At 53.7% G+C, this 11,640-nt stretch overlaps 1 protein-coding gene across 1 annotated transcript; it reads right to left on the bottom strand.

Moving 5' to 3' along the window:
* Positions 1–209: 209 nt before the first annotated feature.
* MAML1 (mastermind-like 1 (Drosophila)) lies at positions 210–8,923 on the bottom strand. Its single transcript, XM_012660394.1, has 4 exons — positions 7,518–8,923; positions 5,086–5,328; positions 3,574–3,670; positions 210–1,153 (listed from the first exon to the last, which is right to left on the bottom strand). The coding sequence occupies exons 1-4, from the start codon at positions 8,568–8,570 to the stop codon at positions 210–212; spliced, it is 2,337 nt and encodes a 778-aa protein (XP_012515848.1). The 5' UTR covers positions 8,571–8,923.
* Positions 8,924–11,640: the final 2,717 nt, after the last annotated feature.

Raw genomic sequence — 11,640 nt, 5'->3', positions numbered from 1 at the left:
TGGGCGGGGCCAGCCCAGCGGACCACAGCTGCCAGCCGGGGAGCCACATGCCCACGGGCCCTGACCAGGCCAGGCCTCAGCCAGGGCTTGGGCGCTACCTGTCCAGCTCCCTGGGCCACAGGCTTTTGGTCCAAAGTAGTTGCTCTTTCTTGAATCTGAGAACAAAAATACAGGACGTATGATCACTAAAACCACCGCAAACCCCTCCACTACTGAGACCCTAGAAGGTCGTCCAGATCACTCATCCACTCCTCCGAAGTCCTGTTCTTCAGCAGGGAGTCAATCAGATCGGTGTGCCCTGCCACGCTGGACAGCCCGCTGCTGCCCGGCTGCCCGCTGTAGGCGAAGGGCAGCTCCTGGCCCGCGGTCCGCACGGGGTAGGCCTGGGCGCAGTGCAGCCCCACCCGGCCGCCCATCTGTGAGGCTGGGCTCAGGCCAGGCAAGCCCTGCTGCGCGGCCGCCGGCGGCGGTGCTGGGGCAGGGGCGCTGGTCCTCTGCTGCGCGCCCACCGGGGGCAGCAAGGACCCGGCCGCGGCCGCCGAGCCCATGGGGGCCATGGGCCTGCTGGGCATCGCCTGCGAGAACTGCGGGCTGGACGTTCTCAGGTGGGCCTGCTGCAGGTGGAAACTGGAGGCCGCGGTGAAGGGGCTCACGCTGCTGCTCCCTGCGGTCTGGCCACTCAGGTTCGGCATTCCCTGATGTTGCCATGAAGGATTCTGGCCTCCAATGGCTGCCGACACCCTTGGGACCTGTGGCTTCGTTAAGCCAGAGTTGAGGGTCCCCTTATTGTGCTGCTGGGAGAGGCCAGAGCTCCCCAGAGAGTTCTGCCCGTAGGGAGCTGAACCCGAGGTGTTCTGGCCCACGCCGGTCTGCCGCGGAACGTGGGCATGTCCGTTGGCGGCCTGTGGGGGGGGCGGGGCAACCATCTGGGTTATGCCAGAGGCCAGGCCGTAGAGGCTGCTCTGAGGCACGCTTTGGGCACCGGCAAACTGGGCCGCACCCCGGTCCTGCTGGCCTGAGCTTGAGGGGAGAGAGGAAACCGAAGTGTGTCCAGGGCCCATTGGCATCAGATTCCCAGCCTGAGGGAACACTCGAGGACAGCTGGAGTTGGACGGACCCAAGTTGTTCATGCCAGGCATGGCAGCAGAGGACCCTAGAAGACAGACAAGGTTTTGGCAATCAAGCTGGCATTTCCTTTTTTTTTTGTTTTGTTACATATACATGTGTTTCTCCTTTAGAGACAGGGTCTTGCTCTGTTGCCCACGCTGAAGTACACTGGACTGATCACAGCTCACTGGAACCTCAAACTCCTGGGCTTGAGCGATCCTCCTGCCTCAGCTTCCAGAGTGGCTGGGACTACAGGTGTATGCCACCATGCCTGGATAATTTTAAAATTTTATTTGTAGAGATGGGGTCTTGCTATGTTGCCCAGGCCTCTAGGCGTCAAGTGATCCTCCCACCTTAGCCTCCCAAAGTGCTAGGATTACAGGCGTGAGCCACCACACCCAGCCACGCTGGCATTTCTTGACCCCCACTGTGGAGACATCTCTGAGACCCAAGTTACAGCCCCTATCCTACATGCAAAATCGTAACACCAGACATCTCGTGGTCAGTGGTACACTGTGAGGAAGAGAGCTCTGGGGGCTGGAGGGGTAGAAAATCTCCCCCAGGGTGGAATGGAGGCCAGGTCTAGAACAACAACAGGGTTTGGAAAGGCACAGCAGAGGGAAAGCCAGTGGACTGGTTCATTCGATTTTCAAACACACATGAAATTTCTGCTGTATGGGGGCCCTAAGCTAGGCACTGGGGACTTCGAGATGGATCCAACCCAAGATCTGCCCTGAAGAGGCAAAGTCACCGCATGGCATGACAGGGTCACAGCCGGGGCAGCAGGGTGTGGGAACACGGGCCCGAAGCCTCAGTGTCCGGGAAAGGTGCGGTGCAGGCTTCAGAGAGACGGTAACAGATATGCTGGGTTTCAAGAGCACAGAAGTTTAGCAATTTCACAGTTTGGAGAAAAAGTGCATTCTAGGCAGAGAAAAGAATGTGCAAAGACAGAATTACGAAAGGCAGCGTGTGCGCAGAACTTTAAGAGGCTGGCCATGGCTGGGCTGTGGAGACGGGGGCCGGCTGTTTAGAGACAAAACGGAAAAGCCAGTCCAGGCCCGCCGGGGAAGAGCTGTGGACGGCACGTGAGGAGCAGGGCCACAAAGCCCGCACTGATGGGCCTGGGACCGCAGTTCAGAGCCCGCTGGGAGAGGCAGCCCTGATCCCAGACGCGGGAGTGACGCTGTGCGGCACGGTGGGGACGGAGGACCCAGACTGTGGAGACGTTTCTGAGAGCTGTTTATCCCCAAATGACGAGACGGTCAAGAGAGGAAGGAGCTGGCATGCGATCAGCAGATGATTTCTGAGCACCTGCTGGGAGACAGCACGGGACAGACAGGGCCCCTGTGCTCAGGGAACCCGCTGCCCAGGGCTCCTGGCATACACGACAGACACACGGCAAACCTGTTAACCGAGACAGGTTTCTGTGGGTAGGAGCGTCCCTGGGCCATACAGGAAGTGGTTTCTGTAATTCTAAAGAAGTTCTTTGCTTCTGCCTTTATGTGTCTTCAAAAAATGACCCTCTCCTATTTTCCAGATAAAGAGGGATTATTCAGGGATTGGCCCTAACTTAGTACTTTGTTCTTCCTCTTCCTCTTTCCATTAGCACCTAAATAAAAACCGGGTTGAAGGAAAGAGGAGAGCTGAAACAGTCTATCTCACTCCCACTGATAGCCCACACCGTGTTAGACGGGACTGAAGGCAGGAGACCCGGGCCAAGCCCAGGCTTCTCAGACGCCTGAAGACTTCAACTCCGTGGTCCGGTTAGCACACACGTGGCCCCCTCTACTCTCCTCCAGGACACACGGCGGTGGTCGGTGTCTCTGGGACACTTTGCAGTGAGAGTACTGACTAAGCAGAGAAGAGAGGTTCTGAGACACTCCGAGAGGGGCAGGAAGGCAGGTGCAGGCCAGATCTCGCTGCGTCTATCCTGTGAGATTTCTACGCATTTCTAGAGGGGCAGTCTGAGCCAGTTCCCCGGCACATCTCAGAGGTGACAGCTGAGACCACAGTGTACTTCCTGCCCTTTTCTGGCCAACCGTCCACTGCTGACGCCGCCATCTGTGACACCAAAGTGAGTCGGCGGGAGGGGACAAAAGCAGCAAAAGGCCACACAACCGCGTCAGGTCTCTCTTTACCTGGAAAACGGGAGAGGGTCATTTTCTGAAAACACACAAAGGCAGAGGCAAAGACCTTTCTTAAGAATTACAGAAGCCACTTCCTGTATGGCCAGAGACCCAGCAGGAGTACTTCCCGTGGTCTGCCTCTATGCCTCTTCCCCTGGGGCCGGGCTAGCTAGAAGGCCAGGCTCCTTAGACAGGCTGAAGTTAGTCCCCAGCGCACAGCGAGCAGAGAGCAGAACTCGACCAGCACCGCGCAGGGACCAACACCAGCTGTGACGCTCCACGCACGCCCCGCCGGGGGCCTGCCTCCCTGCTGCCGCCCCTCGCCCACACAGCCCCTTACCTGGGAACTGTCCGACCTGCTGCGGAAAGGTGCTCTGTGTTGGGTCTTGGTACTGGGGTGGTGGGCGGGTCAAATGGCGCTGAAACTGCTGCTTCTCCTAGAACACGCCAAGAATAAGAAAACAGCGAAACCCACGTAAAACAAAACCAGCAGAGTTAGGCCAGAGAAAAGTAAACTGTCCAAGTGTGTCACTCACAAATGGGCTCCTGTGGAAACAGTGCTAATGATTTTACTTTGGGGGTTTTTAATTAATAGTACGAAACAGACCTAAGCAGCAACGAATAAGAAAAAAGCCAGATCTATCAGTCTGAAAAAATGGAGGGCAGATTAGGCAAATGAAAATCAGAGCCATGATGAGACCCTACTTCACACGTACTAGGATGGCTAGAGTGAAAACTCGGACGCTGACAAGCACCGGGGAGGACGGGGAGGAGCCGGCGGACGGGGAGGAGCCGGCACCCTCCCGCACTGCTGGTGGGAACACAAACGGTGCAGCCGCTGCGGGGAGCACTCTGGCAGCTCCTCCAAAGGTCACACACGAGAGTTACCACATGACCCAGCAACTTCACTCCTAGGTATATGCCCAAGAGAAATGAAAACACGGCCACATGGAAACGTGTGTGTGAATGCTCACAGCAGCGCTATTCGTAACAGCGAAGAAGCAGAAACAACCAAACGTTCCTCAGTAGATGAACGAATAAAACGTAGCACGTCCGTGCAAGGGAACCCTATTCCGCTACAAGGAGGAATGAAGTACTGACGCGCAGCACGCGGCTGCGTCTCGAAAACATTCCCGGGCGACGTCTGCAGAGACAGGACGCAGACTAGCCGCTGCCTGGGCTGGGGAGCCTGGGGGCGGGAGGACGGCTGCCCGCAGGTTCGGGGCTTGTTTGCGGGCGACGGGAAGGTCATACGGTGGACGGTGGTGATGGCTGTGCAAGCCCGTGAATGTACCAAAACCACTGTCTACTTTAACTTCCTGGATCAACTTCACTCTCTGGAGCTAGTTCTTGTGTCTTAAGGTGTGATTTGACATCCTGTGAACTCACACTCGTCACCCTTCGTGCCTGCGCACTGCACCCGGTGACTGAGTGAGCTGCGTGTCCTGATTCTAGAGCCTTACGGACATCTTCACTCTTCATGTTCTGCCTGATGACAAACTGCATCTACAGCAAACCCGGGCCCCACAGCAGACGGATGGACAAGTGAGTTCGGTGGTTTGGAAGCTGCCAACCAGCAACGTGGGAAAATGCCCCTTACGTGAACAGTCCTAGCCACAGATTCTACCTTCATTAAACCCCACCAAGTGACACGAAGCAGCTAATGACACAGGCCACCTCTGTCTGAGAAATGCCACGCTCCTGGAAAGGAGTTTTGAAAGGGCGAAGCACTCTGACACCAGGCCTACAGAACCGGTGCAAATCTGCGTGCACAGGTGGAGCTGTGGCCGCCGCGGCGACTCGGGAGCGGGCGGAGGCAGGGAGTGGGCCCTTCTCCCGCCGTTCCTGTTACCTGTTCCGCCAGAAGGTGCTGCTGCCTTTGAAGGAACTGCTGTTGCTGCAGATGCTTTTGCTGCTGCTCCCTCTGTTTCTGTTGGTCCAAAAGCATCTGATGATGCTGCTTCATTACAGCCGCCTGCTGCTGGCTGCTGAGATAGGGGGAGCTGTTGTGAGAGCTGGCCACGGACACAGCAGGCGGCTGGGTCCCAACACCGGCGGCCTGGGCTGGTACAGGGACACTGGAAGGGTTCTGCTCCTGTCAACACAGGGGAGCCAGTGAAGTCTCCAAGCTCTGATCAGACCAGATATGCCCCACCCAGTGAGCCCCATCCAAGGCTTGCTCTGGAAGCCAAGCCTCTGCCGACTCCAACCACCACCGTCCCACAGGGCTGGGGCGCAGCCCGGAGCAGTGGCAGCTGAGCATGCAGGCACTTAGCAACGAACAGCCACTCCACACGTTAGCCTTGCTCACTGTGATTCAGCAGCGGCAAGAGTGTGGTTTTACATTAAACATATTCAAGCTCTCATACTTGCACAAGACAGTTCCAGTAAGCAACCGAGGCTCAGAAATACTCGATTATCAGAATGTCTGAATGCGGAGGGGACCCACAGAAGAACACTCTGAAGAGGGCTTCAGATGACAGAGACACATTCCACGTGCGTGAACCTTGGGTTGGGGCTATTCCTGAACTGCCTGAAACTGGATGTCTGTCCACTTGTGTGCAAGCATTTCACTGGGAAGAGACTGCTTAGCTTTGGTCAGATACCCACGCTCAAAAAATACAGAGTATCAGTGAGAACTAACAGGTGTTTTCTGTTAGCACATAAACTGGAAGTGAGAGTCATAGCCAAGGCTACCACGATATTATCCATCATAACTTACTTTTTTTTTTTTTTTTTTGAGACAGAGTCTCACTCTGTTGCCCTGGCTAGAGTGAGTGCCGTGGCATCAGCCTAGCTCACAGCAACCTCAAACTCCTGGGCTCAAGCGATCCTCCTGCCTCAGCCTCCCGAGTAGCTGGGACTACAGGCATGCGCCACCATGCCCGGCTAATTTTTTCTATGTATTTTTAGTTGTCCGATTAATTTCTTTCTATTTTTGGTAGAGACGGGGTCTCGCTCTTGCTCAGGCTGGTCTTGAACTCCTGAGCTCAAACAATCCGCCCGCCTCGGCCTCCCAGAGTGCTGGGATTACAGGCGTGAGCCACCGCGCCCGGCCCGTAACTTACATTTAAAAGAAAAGGGGGAAACTAAGCCCAGGAAGAAGGCAAAAAGCAATGAACATTTAAACAAGTTCAACTTTTTAAGCTCCTTTCCAGTTCTTATTCGTTTGTATATTTAATCTCAAGATTCTAATCTAGATTCTGTCGTGTGATTTCATTCCAGTCACCAGAAGCTTAACGACTACCGAGAGAACGGCACGAAGCACTACCCGAATGGCATCTATCACTGTGTTGCTTTGCCTTTGCTAAGGTTGTGCTTCACGGCTGTGTGACATTTTAATGGCTGAAATAAGCAGAAGTATCAATATTTATACATCGATTCTACTAGATGCTTAAACTGCTTCCAGGTTTTGGCTATTAGAAATAATCATGCAATGAATATCTCTTGTATATAACTTTTTTGTTCTGGATTATTTCTTTAGACCAACTTGCAGGGGGCAGAAAATGTCAATATTTATGGGCATTTTTATGGCTTATGAAAAACACTTAGTGCCGACTACTTCCCAAAAGCAGTGTGCCCAGTTACATGCCCTCACCAATATAGGAGTGTGTCAATTTCCTCAAGATATTACCAGCATTGGGTTTTTAAATTTTTGATTTTTAAAATTTTAGGGTGTACTACAAATACACAAAGATACATACACAAAGGTATTCACTGCAGGTTTACGTACAGCAGTGAGAAACAGGAGACAACCTACAGGGCTCTTTCTCCCCTGCAGAGCCATGTGATTCTGCTTGGCTTGAGCACCATGACTGAATAACTAACTACAGGGTTTAGACATGCTTGGAAGCAGCACAGATCTAAAATGTACAAGCATACAAAAAAACGAAGGGATTTTGAACACAGAGATCTGAAAGGTGGCAAAAAAGCAAAACCTCTAAGAAGCACACTGAATGTGATCTTTACCTGTAAAAGCACAGCCACAAATGACTTAATTTAAATCCTATGGCATGAAAGAGACACTGGACTAAATGCAGGTGATTTTTCAAATGTTTATGCATTTAAAATAAATTATACTAGGGAATTTTACCCGATTTTTGTTTATTAAGAATCGACCCTGGTTCATTTTATAAATTTCCACTCCCAAAGGAGTCAAAGGACAGCAGCTGCTCCTCCTCCCTCTGTTCCCATGACTACTTTGGACCCGATTTACATCCAACTTAGCGAGAAACCTCACTAAAGTATCTGCAGCAGTGACAGAAAAGGAAGCCACATACTTACCTGGCCAGGTGGAACTAGTGATCGGAAGGGCATACTTCCTGGCTTTGGTTTCATCAGAAACAAGGGGTTTTGCTCATTGCCCAGATGGGACAGCTGCTGGGGAAGGTAAGCCACTAGGGCTGGCTTGCTCTGGCCAGACCCGGGGCTGCCTTGCCCACAGTCTGCTTTGTAATGAGAAAGGGGTTTTGTATTGCCATAGTCCAGCACTGACCCTGGGTTATTCACAGAGTTCTGATTCAAGTTACTTGGTGGCTGGTGACTCAGCAGGTTCACGTGGCTGGGCTGGAGGTAGGGTCCTCCAGGCCGAGGGGAACTCTTGTTCACACTAGGCATCATGAGCAGTTTGGAGTTAGCGAAGTCTTGCTTATAGCCAGGAGGGCTGGCAGGCTTCTCCATGGGGTAAGGGACATCTAAGGGACTATGGGAGGGCCCCGTCTGCTGCCATGTGGACATCTGGCTGGGGGCTGGTGCTGGGGCAGCCTGCTGCGGGTTCTGGAGCATCTGCTCGCGCTTCTGCTTGGCAGCAATCTGCTGGAGCTGGTGGGCAGAGGACAGCTCTGAGGCCCCTCCTGGACCCTGGGTAGGCAACACTACACTCGCGAGGGCTCTTTGCGTATTCTGGGCTTGGGCTGATGCCGGCATCAGGTTTGGACTGGTATTGTCTGCCCCAGGCTGAGCAGAGGTGTGGAACACTGTCTGAGAGCCTCCCAGGCTGGAAGAATCTGTGCTCACAGGGGCAGATGAAGGCCCCAAAAAGGTCTGTCCTGCAGACCCAGCCCTCACTTGTGGAGAGCCTAACCGTTCTTGCTCAAAGGCTGCTGGAGAGAACTCCGTCTTAATATTAACGTCCTGTGCCAAGGGGGTCTGTGTGGCAGAACCAGAAGGCTCTGGGTCCTTCTTCTCCTCAAAGTCCTCATTGAACAGGTCCTTCATGTCTTCATCGGGCACTGACCTGTTCAGCTCCTCGATGAGCTCCTTCCACTCCTGCTCGTTCAGGTTGAGGTCAGGCATGAGGTTGCTTTGCGACATGGAGCCTCCGGCCCCAGCAATCATGCAAGGCAGGTCATCGACAGGTTCCTGCTTCAGTTCTTTGCTCAGGCTCAGAGCGAATGACTCGCTGGGGTTGCTCCCTCCATTCAAGTGGAGGCTCGAGCCAGCCAGACATTTTTTGTTGACAGAGTCCAGCCCCAGAGAGTGCTTCCCACCGGACTGCAAGGCCTCTCCCCCAGGAGGCTTGTCGGGCTGCCCGCACGGGGAGGCTGGAGGCAGTCCATTGGAAGAGACGGCTCCTCCCAGAGGCGCCTCCCGGCGGGTCTTCTTATGCCCCGGGAAGAGTTCTCCATAGCCATTCTGTTGATCGCCATTCTGAGGGGAGGTGGCGCTGTCAAGATTCCTCTTCACCGGATCATGAAGATGCTGAAGAACAATGAAAAAGAGAGATGTAGGCACACTTCACGCAGGAGGCCTCCCTGCCTGCAACAGCGACGAAAGCCGGGGCCTGTGCGCTGCAGTGCTCCTGGGGGCTGCTCGCCCAGGCTCGCTCCCCTCTTCTGGGAACACGCCTCTACCCCCAACAACGCTGCCTCTCCCCAGTTCTCTACCGGGCAGAACCGACGTCTAGTTCAGCCGTGGGGAAGCGAGGGGTCAGTGCCTGGACCTCTGCAGTCCTCTCTTTCTGCAAGATACAGGCCTGATGCTGCGCACAGCCACCTCGCCTGAGGGTTTGCCCGAGAATGGAGCCAACGAAAAAGGGCCAGAGGATACACATGCATTTATGAGTATGTCACTGAGCCCTGGATCTACATGTACCTGAGACCAGCTACCCCCTAGACTGTCTACTTATGTCAATCAATAAATTCCTTCCTGTGTTAAGCCAGTTTAACTTGAGTTTCTGTGGCTGTCATCTGAAGGAGCCCTGACGAGTAAGGTTTCTCCCTCAGGTCTCGGTGGGTGCTGACCATAGCGCCATGCCTCCACCTGGCCACGCAGGCCAGTCTCCATGCCCTCCTCGGGCCTGCCTCTTCTCTCCAGGCCGGGCTGCTCCCTGCCATGTCGTGCAGGCGACGGCCTCTCAGCTCTTGTCCCACTTCCGGACCCGTCAACCCACTCCCCGGCTCCCAACCACCACCCTCACGGACCTGGCCACTGCTTACCAAGACCGTGCATGTGAACACAATGTTTGGTCTGGCACTGTGACTCTCTGCTTCCCATCTTCTCCCCAACTAGATGCCTTCGGCTAACCTTACTGAGAGTCCGCCCTGTGTCAGAGACCAGCGCCGTGGGGCACTTAAGGGCCAATAAGGTGGTTCCCGCTCTCATGGGCTCCCAGCCTAGGACACGGGACGTGACTACAGAACGAGAACAGTGTATTAGTCGGTACCTCAGAGTTCTGGGGCAGGGATTTCATGACGAGAACACGACAGAGGTAGGAGGGGAGGAGAGAGATGGTATCTTCCCACTGTTTCCCCAGCCTCCTGTTCAGCCTTCAGGGTTCAAATCCTCCACTGCCCAGAAGAGGTGCCTTTGCTCAGCCTCTAGACATGCACTGCTCCTTTCCTATGTTTGTCTGTGTTACATTTTTGCATCTCACCTCCCACCCCCAATATCATCCTTTCCTCCTAACACTAATCGTCTCCATGTGTTATTAAAAAACGTCCCAAATAACAGCTTTAATTATTATCTTTAAGGGATTTCTGAGGAGTCGGCACTCGGTGCTGTCCCTCCCATTGCAGAGAAGGGCTGCCCTGACCGCCACGCCCACCCCAGGAGCGGAGTGCACAAGTGTCCCAGCCTGGGGGTCTTGCCCAAGGCAACTCCGTGGGCACCAGCTCTCAGCAGCAGACTACCCACAGGACGCCAAAGCCCCAATTCTAATGCTCGCATTTGTTTCCCCGCTTAACTGTCAAAGCTGACTGCACAGTGCTCCACAAATCCTAGCCAAGTATTTCTTTAAATCCATATATGGGTGCCTAAGTTGCTCTGAAAAAACCTTAGGAATGCCTGACAAGAGCAACTGCAGGGCAGAGGTAAGTAACTCAATCCTAGGCCCCAATTCAAGAACAGGACTTCACTTTCATGTAGACTCTTCTGCTTCCTACTGCCACCTAGGGGGAAAGGGGATGGGAACCATGCAAAGAAACCCTTTATAAAAGCCATTGTTTGAAAAGTTTTCCTTTGGGGAAGGTAAAGTCCTAACTATTGAAGGTCAGAAAAAATAAAAATAAGCTGCTAACATTTCTTGGATTTTTGTCTTTTCTATTATTTCCTTTTGCTCCACAGTGCCAGGTCTGGGCTGTCTGCAAACCTGGGAGTTCAGCCTTCCACCTTCCTAAGGGGAAAGATGGAACCCATGGGGTGAAGACACTGGATGAGCCAGCTGGTCATCCCAGATTAGAAACAGAATCCTTCTCTGCCCTAACAATTATAAAAGCTACCACCCCTTCTTTCCATATCCACATGCAAACAGCTGCAGACAAGTTCCAAAGTAAGAACTCAATTTTGCAATACCAATTGCTTTTAGCCAAAGGAAGCACTGGGCCGTTTTCTCAACTACTCAAGAAATTTAACCGGAATGACGTAGGTAGGAATGGGAAGTGTGGAATGTGGTGGTCCTGGCAAGAGTTTTTAGCTCTGAGCATTTGCAGAGTGCCTGATGTGTGCAGGGCACTGCAGAGGAAGGCGAAAATGAGTAAGCCTTCGAGCCTAAGCTCCAATAGAGGCGGGAAAACAGCTTGAACAGATTAAAAGTTATGTGGCAGCAAACATGCAAGATGCTATAAAGCAATATAAGGCCGGCTGCTGTAAAGAAATACATGAAAAAATAAAAAAATAACAGACACATGAGCCTGTTCTCATCGCATCTGGTACTTCTGGGCACTCAGCTGGAGGCTCCTGCTGTAGATACGGAACGCTCTCCGCGCACGGGGCTCCAGGAAGACCCAGCCCTGGGAGAGAATGCAATCGGACGTTCAGTCTGTTGGAGAACAGCGTGTGCTCACCGAGCTCGCCTTCCAGCAAGGACACTGCAGCCTGACTCCCACTGGCCAGCGCCCGCTCCCTCCCGGGAGGCCTCCGCCTCCAGGTGCCGCCCCATCTTCTGCTCTGGGAAAGGCGGCAGGATGTC

Source organism: Propithecus coquereli, unplaced genomic scaffold (genome assembly GCF_000956105.1).
Source record: "Propithecus coquereli isolate 6110/MARCELLA unplaced genomic scaffold, Pcoq_1.0 Scaffold664, whole genome shotgun sequence".
In the NCBI taxonomy this organism is placed as follows: Eukaryota; Metazoa; Chordata; class Mammalia; order Primates; family Indriidae; genus Propithecus; species Propithecus coquereli.
Note: the sequence above shows the minus strand (reverse complement) of the source record. Positions and strands in the feature narration are given on the sequence as shown.